We start from the raw sequence: 20,857 nt of genomic DNA on the forward strand, positions 1-20,857 counted from the left end.
ATCCTGCTTAGATTAATGCGGTTTCAGACAGTACCGTGAAAAATAGTGCAGATTAATTACACATAATTAGCACACTATTTTAGAACTATATTGGCATAAAGGAGGCTAGCTTTTCTTCTGGAGATTCTTCTACCACATTAGAGGGGTTTTGACCATGCTTGTCTTAACAGATTCAGTTCTAATAGAATAAGAGGCTTAATTCAGAAGGGAAGGTTTTTGATTAATTTTGTTTGTTGTATTAGCATGAAGGAGGAATTTTGGGGTGAAAGTATTTACATAAACAGCATTTACACAGCACAACATTTGCAATCCGAAAGCATCAGTGAACTGCTTTGCAGGCAATGCAGAAGAGGATTGCTTTTATCTTAAGTTGAAGTAAACCTGCTGTTAAAGTAAATACGCAGTAGCAACACCACCTAACAAAGGCAACATGAATAATAACTTTTCTAATTTAAGCTGAATGTGGGAGGATATAGGTAGGCAGCAAAGAAGTTGGAAACCGATTTCCAGTGTGATTCATAGAGATTTTCAGCAGTTGCTTGCACAGGTAAATTATAATACTTGGCATTTAGATATAGCTTTTCACTTATTAAAATCTGATGGGTTTAGGGCTTTTTCTTTTTGGCAAATGAAATACTGAAGCACAACAAAGTTAAGAAACTGGCTCACGGTACTGACTGTGTCACATGTCTTGGCTTTAAGACACAGAACTGATCCGCCAATTATGCAGAATACTGCTCACCTTTAAGTGAGAGAAATTAATTGTAAGATGAATGAATTGCCTACAGAAGTTAGGGGAGGATTTTAGTATCACTGGAATTGTACCAATATGGTTCATGGCTTATGAACAATGGTAACCAAAAGGATGTACTAGTACTTGAATAAGGTTATGTGTTTGTTCCACACTCCTTCATTACCTATAATGTCTAGAATCACTCCCTACCCACACATTTACTGAGACAAAGGGAGCTCCCTGTTGCCATTACACTTCCAACCTTCCTCCTACATTTTTCTTCTCATTCTGTATTACAGAACTAGATTTGGCAACAGTTTTCCTTAACAGAGATCAATATTAAGTGTTCTGACACAAGAACAGAAAGCAAGAATAATCCAAATGATGTCCACATGGCTCTACTACATACTATAAATGAAAGCAGCATTTGACCCAATGCTAATATAAAGTGACTCTGAAACAGTGACGACACATAAAAAAAAAATTAGAGAGCCAAAAGTAATTTCCAGGCAATACTTTTCACATTCTCTGGTCTTGTACAGATTTTGTTACCATTGCTTCTGTTACAGGCAATGGAAAAATAAAAATAATTACAAAACACATCCATAGCAGTGATGGAATACAGTGGTTGTCCATTCACAAACTTGTGTCGGGCTGCCGACATGGAGCATGGCAATATTACTGCAACTATTGCAACGTTAGTTTTTTGCTTAATTCATAAAGTGGAAGCAACAATTTACTTTTACTTGCAGCTGAAATCAATTTTGACCCAGCCTTTTAGAAGGGACAATGCTGTATTATTTCAGTATCAGCAATTAAATACTTTATACTAAACGTATGTAAATGGCAATAATAGATATTTTAAATTCAAGTCCTTTGCAAGCAATTTTCTTTCAGCACTGTAGAATATCAAGATTACAGGCTGTCAGTATCATTCTGTAGACTTTCACGCTACATAACATTCTCCAATGAAGTAGAGACATGTTCATTAATAAGAATTTATTAGCATAAATCTGGAATGGATCTGCAGTAAATCTTTACAGCACAAACCTAAACATGACTTCATGCTGAGTCGAAAGTGTGCAGTTACTTCTTAAAAGTAAATGACAAGCATCTTCTTAAAAACAAAAGAGAAAAATGAGTTCCCCCTCTCCCCCAACAAAAAGGAACCCCTAAACCAACAAAAAAGAAAATGGTAGAAAACTATTTTGGCAAGCCAAGTCAGCTCCAAACAATTTTAATAGGCACCTACTGTGGCTTCTGGAATCATTGTTGCATGCATATCTCTAGTCATATTGGATTTCTCTTTCAGCTTTGACTGGAGTAATGTGTGTTCCATTACACCAATTTGTATGTCCATCTGAATGGTTTCTTGCTTCAGTTTTGTTAAGGCCTGTTTAATCTTTACTAGAGGAGCTGTTCAAAAAAAGATAAACAGTGCAACTCAGTGTCAGCTACTTAACACAAAAGCATTATTTTCTATAATTCATTCCTTAAAATTGAGGAGTTGAATGAACAAAAGGGCGTTTCACTCTGACGACTTGATTGTACCGATACCCCATTTTTAATAGGCAAGACATAATCTTTAAAGATAGAAATAGGCGATGACAATTTTGCTGTCTTCTTGTCATCTAAGATCTGCATAAAGATGTGCAACAACATTAAGATAGGTTTGTCAATGATGTGTTTTGCTCAGCTGAAAGCCTCATCCCGATAGCTGACTTGGGGTTTGGTAGAGAACTGAAGACAACTTCAGCAGGTCATCTTACCTGTGAAAAGCTATTTGAATGTTTTGTGCTCCATACTTTGTTTCTAATCTCTCACTTCCCAATAATATCACCCTAGGGGGGATGCTGCTGCATCATATTGCGCCTTATAATTCTGGGCTCTAAACTTTATTCTGGCCCTTGGCCATGCCATGATACAGAAAAGGTGCTGCGAGGCACACAAGTAGCTCCTTCACAGTGAAGCAAGGTGCACAAAATTTGTTCCTACAATAATACTTACAACTACTTAAGTGAATTAGCCATAATGGTTACAGTTACATATGGATACCGCTTGCATATTTAGCCCTACTGTAACATGCATCAATTTATTTCTGCATTTGTACTCCTTATACATTTGCAACAATGTATTTATTCAGGAAAAATCTCAAACCACCAAATCCTGAGTCCAAGACAAACTAATTCAAATAGGTATGCAGTTTTAAATATTAAAAAAGTCCAAACATCGAAACACCAAAATGAATTTTCTCACTGACTCCAGCCAAACGTAGGGAATCTAGCAGCTACTGCCAGTAACTATTCAGAGTGAAAGGGCTTGAACCCATGATGTGTGAATTTCTTCCAGTGAGTTGATAACTATTCAAAGCAGAGACAACCACCCCCCCCCCTTTTTTTTTTATTTTTACTAATAATTTACCAAAGGGGGAAATTCTGCAGACTTACATAACCTTTTCAAAGAGGTTTAGACTCCTGATTTTCTTAAGACACCTTTTAAAATGTTCATATTGCTATTTTAGACTAGTCACTCATTCCGGTCTTGTTTTATTTTTCTTTAATAAAGGACAAATTATGTACCTGTCACTGAGAAAACAGGTGTTTCGTTTGAGGCAAAACACATACTTACCACCATCGGTCATACTACTTCCTTTCTCTTCTGTTTCCTGCTTCACTCTCTCTAATACTTCTGTAATCTTAAAATAGATATTTTTTTCTTAATTAAACCAGATGAATGTCAAGTTAAAAAAAGAAAACAAAAAAAATTATCTGCTGAATAACCGCATTACTTAAAAAAATGAACTAATCTGTCTTAGTTATATACAGAGGAACCTTTTTTTTTTCAAACATTAAGAAGTTTTAATTTAACTTTAAATAAATCAGTGTTGTTAAAATTACAGCAAAAAGAGTAACAAGTTGGCCAAACAGCATGGTGTTACTAAGAATTTGCGCATCCTAAAACAATAAAACCAACAGTGGAAGTGTTGCAGTACGATGCTGGATGGAAGATAGGAACCAATATCCCTGCAGACCAAGATGCATCAAATGACCATGCCAGCTGCCCTTCTGGAAGTGTCAGGACTTCAGCAAGTGATGGTGGAAACCTGAGAAACAGCACTGCAGCAAAAGATGATGCGTGCTGGCACTGGCATGCGTACGGGTATGTAAAATGCATGTATGAAGAATAAAAGTGCATTTCAGCACTGACTATCAACCAGTTTGCCTTTGTAGACAATGAAGAAAAAGCAAATATATTATTCTAAGGTACAGTCTAGGTAATAATTTAGTATTTTTCTCTATAATATAAAAATGGCCCTTCATTAAGGCTTCGATATGCCTTTTCAGTAACAAAAAAGAAACACTGCTGCACTGTTAGTGCATACCTACAGTGCTGCTGGTCTCGCTAAGTGGGCTGAGATTTGATTGCATGCTTGAAAGCAGGTCAGTAGTAATATCCAACGTGTCTAGTTTATCTCAGATATGCACCACTGCATCTACATAGTTTGAAGGCTGCCAGCTAGTAACATATTCATCACTGCTAATCAGTCATTAACTTACAAAGCAGACACACATTATAAATTTAAAGTCATTGTAAAGTACTCTCTTTTTCAAACTTACTTCCTTGAGAGTGAAGTAGAAATAAGCTCTAATTCTGCAGAATCCATACACTCAGAAATCTTTGATAGAAAACTCTCGTTAAACTGCTGTATTACCTACTGCAGTTGGACTAGATGATTGTTGTAGGCCCCTTCCAACTGAACTATTCTATTCTATTCTAAAACATCTCAAACTTGTTTTACAATTTCCAGCACATTCTTACGGTGTGATCTATTTTATGTGACTACTCCAGACACTTTATCATCTAATAAATAAAATGGGTTTTTCAAATCCAAACAACAGAGCCATTAAAAAAAAATCTGAATTGGACAATGGATTGAAATATTTGGAAATCAGGCAGTAATTCTAAATGAAATGCCATGGAACACTCAACATGTTGAGGCAGTTAGGAGTCTGGGGATTTTTCTTTAAATTTGTCAGAAAAAAGAAGAAGGGGAAAAAAAAAAAAAACCCAACAGAAAACCAGGTTTAGGTATTAAGATAATTTGACCGGTATGGAAAAGTTACTATTTAGTCAAATACTGCTTTTAAGTGCTTGGAAGGTGAAAATTTCAAATTGTTAATTTTAACTAAAAACGAGAGTTAAGCTTTTCTTCTTCCAAAAAATTTATGGACATGACTTGATTAATCCTCAATAATTCTAGGACACAGGTTATAAAATACAGAACATTCAGCCTCTTTTACGAACTGGGGAAATTAAGAGCTCACAACAGTTTGCCCAAACTCTCAAGTTAAAAATCAATAGCAGCCTGGATTTAAAATGCCGGGACTGGACTAGATTGCCTCCACTAAACAAACAGATTAATCTTTAACATGAGAACAAATCAGGAAGAACTAGGTTCATAAAACCGCAAACACTAAACGCCAACTCTCTGAAGATTGTTCTAAAATAAGCAAAAGAAATTATGTGAAGATGTTTTACCTCAGAAAGCACTCTAGTCCTTTCAGTTACTCCTCCACTTCCCTCCTGGTACTTCTCTTTAGCCTGGAAAGAAACATGTCTTTTGCTGTAATGACAAAGCTGAAGAGATGTATGCAGATAGCTCAGAGAGAACACCCAAACTTGCTCTCACACGTCCCAGTTCCAGAAACTCCTCCACAAAGTCCCAATGACATTTACAGCGCTACACATATGCGGACAGACTTGAAACATCAGCCCCTGTAATGACTATTGTTCAAAAATTTAAAGCAGTTTTAAAAAGTGTAATAGCCCTAATACATACACAATAAGAAGTATGTTTTCTAATCATTTACATGAGAAAATAAACATAAAGAAAATTTGCCAGAATGCAGACAGAATTGAATCCTGAAACCCAGAATACTTCTTCGTCAACAGTAAATTACTGTCTTGAAGCTTCTCAAAGTTTAACAGTAAGGTAAACAGAAAGCACAGAGGTCAAATCCTGTTAGCCTTATTTTAACATCATGCCCACAAATAGGAGGGCTAGCCAAATGGCAGCTTATGCAGGCCCCCTAACTAGGGGATCAAAAAGCTTCTCAAACAGCACTCTATTGGCATAAAAACTAAATGAAGCAAAGGAGTAATCAGAGCGCTTTGTGCACATTAGCACGAGTAATCAATATAAGAGATGAGTGCTGGACTGAGACTCATCACAGATGTGTGAACTTCACAGGGAAAGCAGAACTAGCAATTTACTAGCTGCTCAAGATTGGCAACAGATTTACATAACATTCAGGCAAAAAACATTTACTTTCCCCTGTAGAATAGTTCAATAAAAATTGCTAGTTTAGCTTAAAAATTATATAATTTGACAGCCAATCAACACTTCCCCTGCTTTATATCCAACAGCAGAATTCACAGATAACTCCTCCGAGTCTTCTTTGCCTTCACCCTCACTTAATAGCAAGGTTATACTAGAGAAGGCAACAACAAAAGATCAGTGCATTACCTCACTCAACAAGGCTTGTGCTGAACGGTACTCTTGAACCAAGTGCTCCAACTGATTGTTGATGTACTTTTCCCTGCTATTGATCTTTTCCAATGTTCTGCTGATTTCATTATGGAGTTTGTCAAGGTAACCCTAGAAAATCATATTCTGTGGGTTGACAGTATACAGATAGTACGCAAAGAGTATTAAAATGGTGCTGTAATTAAGAAAGGATGTGGAAGCCTACAAGTAAGAGAGAAAAATAGTACAGAAATGCTGTGTTTAGCCAACAAAAAATTATTCCTAATGTGTTTAGCCAACAAAAAATTATTCCTCCAAAATACGTATTTCAAGCTTTACTGCTTCCATCACTGCCCCCCCTCAATTAATTACAAATGTCGATGACAGTAAATTACTTCAACAACAGTATTTGACAGTATTCTGGGGTTTTTATCAGCACTTGTTTTCAGATTGTATTATTGTATTTTGCCCTCTGTAGTCAGAATGTACTTAGAGTAATTCATACGTTAATGAACCCTAATATCCCCGTTAATCCTCACATACACAACTCCTTCTCACAAGGTATTTTGCCAGTCCCACTGTCCCTAATCATCATTATCATATATTTCCCTTTCTATTTTTACAGCATTAGCACAAATAAAATGAAGGAAAAAAAAAATCAATTTCATTCTTAATGTATACCAGATAAAAAATAAAAATGCTGACAGATCAGTGACGTATTCTGCACATACAAGACATACCTTAGTTTCTTTCAAAGAAGATTCAATTCCATCCTTATGCTGATGCATTTGATCTACATGAATCCTCCAATCCTAGAAAAGATGCCACAAAGTAAAACACAGGTAAGCGCAACTTTTACCTTCCTCTGGTTACTAAACAAATGCTGGTATGTAAGGCAGGGTCTCTTTTATACTACTACCATGTACCATTCTGCCACTACCGTGTTCATATCCAGAGGCACTTGCTTATTGTGACACAATTTATAAATCTCCTAAATGTCACATGTGACACTCAGATCCATAAACAAACACTGACATCCTCACTGATACCTCAGTAGCTATGCTTTTTAGAGTCTGATCGTCACAAAGACTGAAAATACTGATTATAACTGTGCTAGCTCAGCTTATTCTTAGACAAAATGAGTGCTTCAAATGCCCAACACCTACCAGCTCCAGATTATCAGATCCTCCCTTTCTACTTAGCCCTTACTATTATCAGGAGAAGAATGGAAAGAAATGAGAGAGGCAGAAATACCTAAACTTGTTTTTGATAGTGGGACAAAATTAGAAGGGGGAAAATTATTTGCAGCTTTCTTCATAGGAAACATACACAGACTGAGGGATGGGGGATGAGAAAAGGTGGTGTTTTAACTTGATAGGTAGGCATCTTTTACTTAGAAATCAATTCCAGTTCCCAAGCTTTATCACAAATTTTTCCTTATCAATGCAAACTTTTTACATTTCCCCAACCCAAAGCACAGCTGCAGACAGACTGTGAGTTCAAAATGAAGCAGAGTAGTAGCACTGTAGAATTACTGCTATTTCAGTATTGTGTTTCTGAACATGCTAAAAAATATTTTGAAGATTTTTAAGCTTTTGGCACAGTACTGGTCTAGGTGTTTAAAAAAAAAAAAAAGGTGATGTTAATAAATCTTTATCACTTGAAATCAAACCTTAGGCGACTTTCTTGTAAAATAGGTACCGTAAGGATATATGGAAGGTGACAGTGTTTGCTTCAGTAAGATTATCTGATCAAGGACCTTGTCAAAAAGGATGATAAGCGAAACAGAGAGGCACAAATCTCACCCAAACAATAATGGAGGCAGTAACAAGAAACAAACCTGGCCAGTTACACTAGCGGATAAGGGCATGCAGAGTGTGAGAATATTTGTATCAGTACAATTATCTGATCGAAGACCTTGTCAAAATGGAATGATAAGGAAAAGAGGGAGGGAAAAAACAAAACTTACAGAGACACAGACCTGTCAGACAAACGCTAAGGGAGACAAGGACAGGAAACAAAGCTCATCAGTCACACTAACTGATGGGCTATCAAGAAACTGCAAGCATCACTTCAAAGAAGGTGAATCTGGCCCTTGCAACTTATAAGGGTTCTGGATATTCCGGACGAGGGTTGGTGCAACTATGCAAACTGATGAAGCAACATGCAGGGGAACGGGACTGCAGAGGAACAAAGTGGGGAACAGAAAGGGGGTATAAGAGGGGCTGGTCATGTGTAAAAGTCCACTTGTCTGACCGAGCCCTGTGCCTGATCACTGCAGTCTGTCCTATCTTCTTAAATTCTTTTTTAGTTAGCTTTCTGTGCAATCTCACACTCTATCCCGTGCGTGTATGAGTGCTGCAAGAACTAAATGCCAGCTGCTGGTGAGAGGGGATATGGGGCCAGCAGTTGGAATCAGACCAGGGCTGGAGGTGTCCCAGGCCTGTGGTGTCTGCAGCCGGAGAGAGTGGGTGTCTCAGTGCCAGCCACAGAGGCAGGTGAGGGTCTCGGCCACCAAGGCAGGACTGGCATGTATCCCAAAATCCAGCTACTGGGAAGGACCGGTGTGAGTAAAGCAAGTGAGCGGCTCAGTGCCAGCAGCTGGAGCGAGACTGGGGGTCATAAGCCCGTGCTGCTGGTGCCAGCTGCTGGGATGGGGACAGGCAAATGTTTGCATCTTCTCTAAACCTGCTGTGCACGTGTAAAATTCAATAGCAGACTTAAAACTGAACTATCCATTGAGTAGTAGGCCTGGATCCAGGCCTGGGTATGAGGCAAGCAGAGGGTATATGCTGGTATTCAGGGCAATCCACAAATGTAGAGTGCCCTTAAGACGAGCGCGTGACTGTGTGCCTCTGCTGGCAAGTGTCAAGCTGGACTAACTGGTGAGTAGAAGAGGAGGGAAACAGTTAAGAGGGCCCAGCATCCAGGCAGGGGGATCAGTCAGGCAGAAGGACCATGCTGATAGTTGAGGGATCCACGAATGTGCTTGTGAATCTAGAGAGAAGGCAGTGTGTGCTTTCACTCTGACCTTCAGTCTTAATTAGCTGAAGGGAGCCTGGCTGTCTGTACTTATATATTATGGGAGTCCTACAAGTGCTGTTGAAAACAGTGCCTTGTTTGTGGCAGTGTGTGTAGCTGGCCATGCCAGAGTCCTCTGTGTGTCTGTGTGATACATGCTTCTGAACCTGCAAACAAGAAAGAAGCAGCAGCTGCATCCATCAGTCTGGGATGGGGACCCACAGGTCCCCACACACACGGGGCTGGGCTGCAGCACCTGAGCAAGAGGAATTCCTGATCCTGGAGCTCCGAGAGGATACAGCCACTTATAATGTCTCAGAACAGGTACAAAACAAATCCTGGCTTAAAACAGCTGCGCACCTAAACGTGTGCCATCCTTCAATCACAGGCAGTTCCGCTGATGTGAAGTGAGGCCATCCCCCTGCATAGGACATGCACATAACTACCAAAGGATGGGTGCTTCTGTCTCACTATCTCAGAAGAGCACAGCCCAGCATCTCCAACAGCTGTTCAGCCCATGAGGTTCACCTGCTGCCTACAATTGCGCTGCTGCCCACTATTCTCTTCCAGAATGAAACACAGGCTAGTAGAGCAAATGTGCTTATGTTGTATGTTGGGGTTTAAGTTTGCAGCAGACTCAAGAGCTTTTGTTGGTCTGGTGACAATTGTTCACAATTTGTCAAACTTTGAAGTTGAAATAAAAACAAATGCCCCCCCCCCCCGCCCCCCAACACACCCCCCTCTCACCCCTGTCCAGGACTTTACAAATAAGTTCTAGTTTCTAACGCCACTGATTAAACCATTAACCCTCCCTGGTACTATGTATACATGTGCCACACAGGAAACAGAACATGATGCTTTTCTTGTAGAATGAAAAAATGTCAGATACTTCTCTCCAGTTATTTCTGAAAGCATGATAGCACAGAAGCTAGAAAAGGAAGAATCCTCTTTTCAAGTTCATTTTGACACACTCCTTAAAGCCAAGAGATGGTGCATTAAACAGGAGGCTAGTAAACCTCAGTCTTACAGTGGCTTTAATTTTCCATGTATGTCTTTATTAAGTTTTAATTTCTTAGTGTGAGAATCAAGCATGATGTTCTCTGTAACAGATGGGCTTGTCGAGAATCAGAGAAAGGTGTCTCAAACCAGTCAATTCAAGCAGAAGAATGCAGTAAGACAGGCAAGCAATTTAAGAGATAGTTGACAGCTTAGCCTATTTTGGGCAAGATAATTAGTTTTCATTGAATTCTGTATCACTGCTACAGATTGTTCCAACATTCCAACTAGCTGGGTCACAACAAACGAGCAATTTGAATACTACACTAATCTGTGTGTGCTATAAAAGCTCCTAGAAAGAATGTTTATGGCAACACCAGGAATAGGTCCTAGGTTTGGACTTCGGCTTGCCAAAGATAGATGCCTACTTCTAAGCTGCTCATTCTAGACTCCTTGGAGTAGATTATGGAGAGTAAGACTCATTTCTAAGAAGTGATTAATTTCATCTTGAGGTAGTTATCTGGATAGATACATAAAATCAGTTGAAAAAGTACTCATTTCTTTTTGTTAAATGTAAGAAGAGCCCATGATGACTATATCAGAGGTATAGAGCTACTTTACTGCCATTTAAAGTTCAGCAAGATTAATTCCATGCAATCAACCTTTAATGTGGTTAACAAATTGAACAGTTAAAGGATAAGAAGTTCCTCAGCTCTCTTTCAGGAAGATGTTTTAATAGCTGCTAAACTGAGGGTGTAATTTTTCAGAAGTGTGAATACATTGGACATATTTAACCATTTAAGAAGTTTCCACTGAATAAATCTATGGAAATAAATCTATGGAAATAAATCTATGGAAATAAATCTATGGAAATAAATCTATGGAAATAAGGTGCCCTGTAAGTAGCAGAAAAAATTATTCTTATACAATATTGGGAAAAAAAAAAACTACTGAAAATTATTGTTTCTAGGGTCAAAGTAAGTGACAAAGATTCAGACAAGATAGTGTTGGAGAGCCCATTATTCACAATTCTTGGCATGACAAAAGAAAAAAAGTTGTAAATGGAAAATAAACAACACTGACTGAAATCACACTTTAATCACCACGCGTACATGTGCAAAGCCATTCTCGCATACCTTATTGTCAGTCCTGACTGTAACTTTCAGCTGTGGAAGCACACGTTCCACTTCCAGATTCCACTCTGCTGCATCTGTCGTGGACTGTAAAATCTCTTCTTGTTTTGCAGAGTTATTCATGTCCTGTGTAAAAATCACAAAGTTTATATACAAAATATCATCATTTCTAACAGTTCTCACTGTGCATAATCATGCTACAATGGCTTACAGTGTTCATAGTCAGAAAAAAATTTATATCCGGAATGATGTAGACTACAGATATAACAAATTTCTTTAATGGCTTTCTTTGAATTCATAAAGACTAGGAATTAAAATAAATACATCTTCCCATCATATTTAGAACTGACAAGAACAAAATGTATATAAGAAGAAATTATAATACATTCCAGAAATAGCAAGGGGGGGAAAAATTAAAATACATTCAAGACACTAATACCATGTTTCCCTAAGTCTCTGTAAAAATTTCTTGCAAATGTTTCCAGCAACGTTGTAGTGATAACAGTTTACAAACTGGATGTACATTTTTCTTTTAAAGTAAGCTGATTCATTTTAGTTGGAATGTTTTTTCAAGTTTAGACTATATAAGGACTTTCACACTTAAATCCAACAGAAATAAATTGCTGCTACAGATGTAAAAATCTCTCAAGAGAGGACTGATGGGTTACAACTTACTGATCTGCATGTTTGTGCCTTCAGAACATTCAGGTCAATAAAATTTTCTTCATTGTCCGACTCTTCTTCCTTAAGGGAAGTTGCAAAGTAAGGCTTCAGTAAGTATTGCACAATCTTTCTCCATAATTTCATTTTGCAGGAGCACAGGACAAGGAGTTTTAAATTCCAAATTTCTGACAGGGGAGAGTTTATGATAACAGAGCTTGTATTTACTTAAAATCTTACGAGGAGACACAGTATCTGGGATAATGTGAAAGATGAAAGCTACCCCACATTTCCCTCAGGGTGCCACAGTATTTAAAACCTAAACCAACCAACCAAAAAAACCATCCCAAAACCTAAGCCCTCTCACATCAAATGGGCCATTTTCAATAGTTGTATGGTAACTGTAACTTCTTATGTTTCCTAAAGCTTTGCATTAAAAATAAAACCAAACCAAAACAAAAACCAAACCACAACCAGACCTGAACACAGTTTTCAAGATGTTGTTTGCACTACAGATTTGGAGCTGTACAATGACACTACATTTTGAAAGTGTGCAGAATGATACAGTTCAAATTGAAGCAATCGATTTGTTTTCTTGCCCATGACACTACGCACTGGGCTGACAGTTTTATAGAATTACCTATTATAGTCTCATTCCTCAGTGATCATGATCAGCTCAGAGCCCATCACTGCCTAAACCAAAGATGCTTTTGCCATGCGTTACCCTCTGTTTATCTATACTGAATTTCACCTGCCATTTTATCACCCATACAGTTCACCCTTATACACCTTGTCCTTCTGTAGCTCTTCTGTTAGCCATCGTCTTTTCCACCAAAGTCAAATTCCACCACTCGCCTCCTTTCTAGACAAATCATGAATGCTGCAATAACACAGGTCTTAGCGTAGAACCCTTCAAGACTCAGCGGGAGCTTATTCCTTTACCTTACCTATTTTTTTACTGATAGGGACCACTCTATTTTCTTCTGGCGTGTTTGGCTCCAAATTCCCTGAATACTTGCAAGAAATTAATGGTGACTAGATTGAGACTATCTTTTACTAAATGGACAATATATATTTGTACAGCACTTAGAAGAATGTGTTACAACACTACCATGACAACAAGATGACTAGTTATCAGAACTGAGGAACCAAACTGTGCAGATTTCCATGCACAGCCAGCCTCGCTGGCTCCTGTTCACCTAATTCCCCAAGACTTACAGAACTAGGCTTGTCTCTGTCAGCCTCATCCATTTTATTCAGAAGAATCAAAACCAGAAGAACAATCAATGAACCTTGTCATTAGCATTTAACTACTGGAAATACTGCTAAATTCAATTATGGATACAGCTAATACACCCAGGACATACCAATATATTGGCAGCAACAATGGACTGGGGGAAAAAAAAAAAAATTACATCGGCATATAATTAATCCTTATAGAACAATTAGGGGCTCTAAAAAAGTGGTTATCCACTTGGTATAAACCTGGCTTAATGGTTTTATTAACACACAAACTCAGAAGAGCTAATAAAACATGTTAATTGTGAAAATCATGGCCTCAGATACTACCTGAGCAAATCCAGAAGTTCTTTGAAGGGTTTCAACTGTGCTTTAGTTAACTTTTTCCTCCCCACTTCGCAATTTAACAGCTTAGACCTTAACGAGATGCAGAGAAGAGCAGACAGCTGACCGTTTTCATATTTAAAGCTTTTAGCCGACAGCTTACATTTCTGAGGCTGGTCAAACATGCACCACAGAATGTCTGTTATTGTTCTCAGAATTATTCAAGACTTTTTCTGTGGAGACTTCAAAGCTGGTAAAAATGCAACCAGACAGCCACCTCACAGTATCTGCATATTGTATGAAATTTAAGAATAAAAGTTTGGAATTTTTCTTGGCTAATAAAAATGAGAAAAATAATGCAATTCTTAGGAAAACTGTGAGAAGAGGAAGAAGAGAAGCAAACTCTTCAGCTGTTACATTCTTGTGGACTATTGTGACATCCTGTATAAATCAGGACTATGATCAGAACCATATGATAACATTACTGGCATTCTATTTCCAACTTTTCTGACCTTTAATTTTTCCAAGCACTTGGAAAATGTGAACACAAAAATGGGACAGTTGTGGCATTTTCTATCCAGTATTGGTGGGCCTTAACACTCCAGAAAATTGTTTTCTCCTCAAGTAATTTACTGACTCAGCTAGTGAACACTTCCAGGCTCACAGCTTTTGATATTTTGGTTTTGATCTACATTTATTTTGCACAGAATCATCCGCTTTTGAAAAATCAGATGTGAAACTAACTTCTTTTTGTAATTTTCACTTTGACTTCAGCTAACTTCTCTCTCCAGAAAAATCGTTTTTAAGTCAGCAGTGTCAGATTCACTTCGAGGAGACTGACAGAGGCCTGTGAAAATGACAGTATCTTGTCATTATGCTACCAGATAACAGCGACACTCCAACTCTCCTAAAAATAATCTTCTGAGAAAATCAATCAGCAAGAAACAACCTCTGTTCAACATCCATCCATCAGTAAGTCCTAAAAGCATATTTGAACTTACAGGTGTATTTCATAGGCTGTTTCACAGATGTGACAACTTCACTGTAATTATTATAGTTAAAAAGCAGGAATAAATAAAGCAATTCATCCTCAAACACTGCCATCTTGTTGGTAAAAGGTATTTCAAAGCAGACAGACTTGTTCTGCAGTCAGAATGGATGACTGGGTATTACCGTTTCATTTGTGGAATACATATACAGCCATGAACTGCCATGACCTTCCTCTACAGAAACAATTTTGCAACCTTTATTTAGGTCTTTGCTGGTGTTTTTAAACAAATGCTTGGTTTCCAGTTGCTCTTTTCTATCTACCCTGTTCCCAGATCTTAAAATCAACTAAGTACCAAACTTACTGTTTCCTATTTGCAGTGGAATCTGAGTTACAATAGTGAGCACTCTATTCATAGAATGCTGGGCAAATCTTAACAAAATATTAGCCAATTCTGTAAACAGGGACTGAAGTTCGTTTAACATTAACAGCTTGTATCAGCAGAAAACAAGCAATTCTGAATCTATGCAATTTTAATGTACCGTTAGATTCCATTTCACTTTACATTACCTATAAATGCACATAAGAACATAAGCTCTGCCCCAAAGAGTTAACAACCTTATCTGAAAGGAAACAAAAAACTTCAGAGAAGCTGACAATGCAGGAAAAAAGATGCAGGAAAAAAGGGCAATGGATCAGCTAATGGAAAAGACTTCTTAAAGCCAAACAAAACGAACAGCAAGAAAGATTCTCTTATAGCTGACCAGTACTGATATAATCAAAACCAGTTAGGTAAACCTACCATAACATCCTCTTCCAGTTTATTAAGTGTTAATTCTGCATCATCTTCTGTTATTTCTTCTTCTTCTAGCTCTTCTGTTGGATATGCTGGCCTGAAATTAGTTCAAAGAACAGCAGAGCTTTTACAGAATATATTGGAAATACCTCTGTAAATTGCTCCTAAGCAAACAAAACATTTCATGAGAAGTATGGATGATGTGGAATAGGACTAGACAGTGCGTCACATATTTAAACAAATAAAATTAAAGCTCAGCCTTAGAAGTCTTTCTTTATCTTGGACTGTCTTAAAAATTAGGGTTAGTTATTATACCAAGCAGTACAGTACATTCATACTGCAAAGACATTTGGGAGTAAATTTTGTGTCATTTTCCCTTTTTGTCTAACCTCTTAAAATTTAAATGCAAGTCACCACAGACTCATTTTTGGCTTACAGTGGAATTTTGTACTAAATAGAGGTAACAGTAAAATATTTCCAAGGTAGAAATTACTTCACTATATCCATTTCAAAATCCATCAGAGGGAAGGAATGAAATAAAGAGCACTTTTTAAAAAATTTTCATGTACTTGAAATTATCTGTCATCTAATTTGTCTTAAGATTTCCTTTGGATTAAATACTCAAAGTTACTGTAGCCTACTTGCAACATGATCACATACTGTGCATACCTCCAACTGAAGAGGTCAAGACTGATTGATAGGACCTAAAAGAATGTTAATATGTTTCAACTCAACTGTCAGATTAACAAGCAGTTATGCATCAGAGAATGACCAAAAAAAAGGTCATCAGTCAAATCTTTATTCATTAGCGAAGTCTATTAATGGCCCAAACTCATCCTTGCTGGTAATAGACTAAATTGTGTGAAATTGCATTAGGAACTAATTTGTCCCACTGCTTCAAGCCTAGTTGAATTTTGCATCTCATGAAACATCAAGTAAAGCATTTTTGGTAATTACTATGTTTTGTCCTTATAATTACAACTTATATTTGTTTGCTGGAAGACAATGCATAAGGGAGGATGCTTAAAAGCGTACTATACCTTTTCCAGCTAAAGCCAGTGTATTTCAAGGCTTCTTCAGCTAAACAATCAAGAACATAGCACGCTTGCTCTCCATAACCTGCCTTTAATTTTGAGGGAGGAAAATCCACAGGCCTTCCCTAAAATAAAGAGATATACTGTTTACTAACGGCTACCCATCAATCGAGTTTCCTCTCAGGCAGGTAACAAGATTTACTACGCTAAAACCAAAGTGTCCATTGCGTATGAAGATTTTACCAATGTTAATTCATATTCTTCCCCTGTGCAGCTCCAGTCAGGCAAGAGGAGGGAAAACAGAACAACCCAAGGAACAGATGCGGTGTAGAAATTTTAAAGCACCTGATAAGAGGATACTCACAGGGAGCAGAAATCGGAAGCCACAAGGGAGCTAGATGGTCAAGCACACAAGTGACATGCTGGCAAGGTAAGAACAGCGATGGAGGAACTTGGGTACTGAGACTTAACTACCAACTTTTCAATATTGCCTTGTTTGTTCCAGATTTTATTTATAAAATATTTTATTTTTATTTATTGCTGTCCTACAGAATAAATATCTTAGTTTATTATCAAGTAACTCCTTTAGAGAACAGCATTCTTAACATCATTCACAGCTGTACCACAGTATAATCTTACATAAGATCATACTTCCTGTAAATTGATACACTCTCCTGACCTTAAGGGTGGGGCAGGGTTTAATAATGAAAAGAATCCCAATAGTTCCTGGCAGTTTATGCAACCTTCTACTGCTTAACAAAAAAAACCCCAACCAACCAAAAAAAAAAAAAAACCAAACAAAAAGAAAACATGAACACAATTCTAAACTATCTCCTTCACTATGAATTATACCACTGACTTTGGCAGGAGTAGGATCACAAGCACTGTGTAAACTTTCAAGATAAAAATCTTTGTAAATTATACTGCTATAAATGAGCAACATATGTGGCACTATAAACAGTAAGCCTGATTTAATCCATCTCACAGATTGTGGAGCAAAACTAATTGGGATCATATATAATATCGTAAGCCCATTTTCATAGTGCCAAAGAGTTAGCAAGTAGGTACACACAGTATAAACCTCCAATTAACTAATTAACATAGTACAAACTTATAGATAGGAAAAGTCTGCCCCGTCCTTGGGAACATATTCAGACAGCAGAGAAAGTGTGTCATTACTGTTGTTTCTGAAGGTGATGCACGTGCTTGAAATACACTTGGGAAAACAGCATGTTCAACACTTACAAATGATCGCAGTTCTGAGAGTACATTTGATATTACTGCATTGGGGTCATCATATTCTTGTGGCTGTTCGAAGGGATGTCCCGCTTTAGTGATCAGCCAAGCGGCAAGCGTGCAAAACATAAAGAACTGCTCACCGGGATTAGTGGGCAGTGCAAAGTAGTGCCTGTTTAAAAAGGGGAAAAAATGGTAAATATTTTGAGCTCCTGAAGCTCTTACAGCATTATAGGCCAGCATAGGCTAGAAAGCAGTTTCTTTAACTGACTTTCACAATGAGTGATCCATCTGAACTAAATTCGGGCTCTCGTTTCACACAGTAGACTAAGTTTTCTACACGCAGCTTATCTGTTTCCTGCTTTGAGTAAGCTATTAATCAGCATTAGACTTCCAAGGAATCAAACGGAAACCGGGTACTCCTCTCTCCTGCCAGCAGGATTATACAGCTTCAGTTAGACACCACCAATTAATTTCCACATAAACCCAAGTTACTCCTCTTATTTACCTGAGCAGTCTCAAATTATGATGAGCTCAATTCTGTTCCTACTTAATTTTAGGGATGCAGAATCCACCCCATCATTTCATAAAATACCACCACTGACTAATTAAGAGCCTATACAATGGATTCATTCAAATGTCCCTTGCATAACATAAAATACTTAAAATCTCAAAAGAATCAAAAGTCAAAGATACACAATTACCAATAACTTGTAGGGCATGAATGAACTAAGGTTTTGCTAAATCTCAGGCAGTTTTCACAGGGCAAGCGATTTACAGCACAAGACAAGATTTAAATTTGAAAAAATCTTCCAAATAGATTAGCAAAAGTGACTGATAACTACTGTCAACATCACACAGCAAACAGCCTACTTCAAACTTAAAATGATCCATTGCTAAAGCTTTATACCTTTACCCATGACACTGGAAGCCAGGGTGGATTTGTCTCATCCTTTATACTACTTTAGGACACATTGAAAAGTGCTTTAGAAGCGCATATTGCTCTCCATTAAAGGGAGTTTAGACAAATAGCACAAAGAAAGGTATCTGTATTTGGGTGTATGATTATGCCTCTTTAAAAATAAATAAATAAATTAATTTTGCATCAAGTGACTGCATGAAAACTTGAATGGCACTTCCTTGAGGTGGGGAGAACAAATTTACTGAAGCCTCATTGCCTAAAGAGATGTGTCCTCTTTCTGCGTATTGTCCTCATCCAATGTCATTATACCACAGTAACCTCACCTCCTGTTCCCTTCTTAACATCCCCAAATACTCTTCCTGACAACAGCAATACATCAGGTTCCTTTTGCTCCAAAGTTCCCCAAACCTCTTCCCCTTCCCATATTCCTCAAGAGTGGCAGGAGGCTGGTGTACCTAAATCAGTGTGTAAGCTCAGATCAGGAGCATGTTTGTGAAGCGATCCTTCCACCCATCCTCACCTACTGTGCTTTGGGTCACTTTAGAGAGCAAGGTACGCAAACTGGATCTATTTTGGATCACACCAAATTGAAAGATGTGGTCCTAATGAGAATTCAGTCCATAAAATCAGACCACAGTTAGTGCCCACAAAATATAAATTGTGTGCACGCTGGAAACTCGGAACCAAACTCTTCCCCTTGGAGACACAGCTGCTCGCTAAGGCGGACGAAGGTTTGCTTCCTTGCTCCAAATCCATTGATGGTCTGACAGCTGGCTAAAACCAGCTTACAGCCACTGAGCCTTACAGCCTTGAGCCTCCCTCCCAACAACAGAATAATTTGGACTATGTCTTTTCCCCCATCAAACTGTTGCTTATAGAAAGCTTAACTGTGTGATATGCTGGTATGTAACCTGGTTGAAACTGATGGATGGATCTGAAAGTTAATTGGGCAGGAGGATGTTGGGAGCACATTGGTCCCGTTTCCCAAGTTTCCTGTCTCCCACAGTAATTTAAAAAAATGTTACATATGAAACAAATATGTATTAGATATGAAAAAACAGACTTAAAAACAATGGGTCTAAGCCCCCTTACACATACACACCCCCCACAAATAGTTGCCCTGAATATGAGAAATCCATTTAGGGTAGAATTTTTTGCAGATACACTGGCACGCAGACATTCAAACTCAAGTTATCTACTGGGGGCAGGGAAGGTCAAGTGATTATTTACCCATCACATCTCAGCCTACAGAGGGTCTTCCCGTTTTGAAATCTTCAAAACCATGGGGGAAGCTGTGAAGCTGGCTGGTTTTAACTTGAGCCAGGCACCTTGTCATCCGAGAGCCGGCCCTCCTTCCCGCACCCCTGACCGCAGGCGCGCAGCCGCCCGCTGGGATTTCCTCCTGCGAAGGCCCCGGGCTTGCAGCCAGCGGCGCAGCCGTGGCAGCTCCGGGCCCTCAGGCGTGGAGCTTGGTACCACACGGCGCGACCCCCGGGCCCCAGCCGGCCCCCCGCCCACAGCCACGCCGAGGCCTTCCGCCCGAGGCCGCCGCCCTCCCCGGGGCCTTCCGCGCCCCCGGGCGCCGCCGCCAGCCGCCCGCCGGAGCGGGCGAGGGGCACCTGGAGAGCGGCCGCATGTTGTGGCGCCGCAGCGCCTCCTCCTCGTAGTTCAGCAGCTTCAGCTTGTCCAGCAGGCCCTCCATCAGCACGAACATGTGATAGGCCGCGCCCGGGCCCCGCTCCGCCGCCGCCCCCCCCTCCTCCTCGTCCCGCTCCCACGTCGCCGCCCCGCGCCGGGCCCCGCTGCCACGGCCCGCCGCCTCCTCCGCCATCTTGGAGCCCCGCCGCCACCGCCCGTAACCGTGGCGACCGGCCCTACCAATCCCCGCCCTCCCCGGCCTCGAAGCCCACCTCCTGCCCCAATCACTGGCGCCGGCAGCCGCCCTTCGGCGCGAACCACCAACGGCGGCGAGGCGTGCCGGCTCAACAGCCACTCACCGCCCCATCGGGCTCTTGCGTCATCGGGCTCCATAATCATGGCGACGGTAGGCTGCGGGGAGGAGGTGGCGCAGTCGCGTTGCTCCAGCGGTCGAGCGCGGGCGGGGACGCCTCCTTGCACGCTGCTTGCGGAGGAGGAAGCCGCCCGGTGTGAGGCCCGGCCCGCAGTCACCCTTCAGCCCGCGGGGGGGGTGCGCGTTTATTAAAGCTTTGCTGCCCTTCCCCGCCGGACGGGTGGCGCAGCTTCGTGC

At 39.7% G+C, this 20,857-nt stretch overlaps 1 protein-coding gene across 1 annotated transcript; it reads right to left on the bottom strand.

The window, feature by feature from the left end:
• Positions 1–1,718: 1,718 nt before the first annotated feature.
• IFT57 (intraflagellar transport 57) lies at positions 1,719–20,440 on the bottom strand. The gene is made up of 11 exons (XM_075719513.1): positions 20,229–20,440; positions 17,697–17,859; positions 16,458–16,576; positions 15,424–15,514; positions 12,086–12,154; positions 11,414–11,536; positions 7,001–7,072; positions 6,261–6,392; positions 5,273–5,335; positions 3,362–3,428; positions 1,719–2,149 (listed from the first exon to the last, which is right to left on the bottom strand). Exons 1-11 carry the CDS (start codon positions 20,438–20,440, stop codon positions 1,971–1,973), a joined length of 1,290 nt encoding a protein of 429 aa, XP_075575628.1. The 3' UTR covers positions 1,719–1,970.
• Between the last annotated feature and the right edge of the window lie 417 nt (positions 20,441–20,857).

This window comes from Pelecanus crispus, chromosome 1 (genome assembly GCF_030463565.1).
Source record: "Pelecanus crispus isolate bPelCri1 chromosome 1, bPelCri1.pri, whole genome shotgun sequence".
Taxonomy (NCBI): domain Eukaryota; kingdom Metazoa; phylum Chordata; class Aves; order Pelecaniformes; family Pelecanidae; genus Pelecanus; species Pelecanus crispus.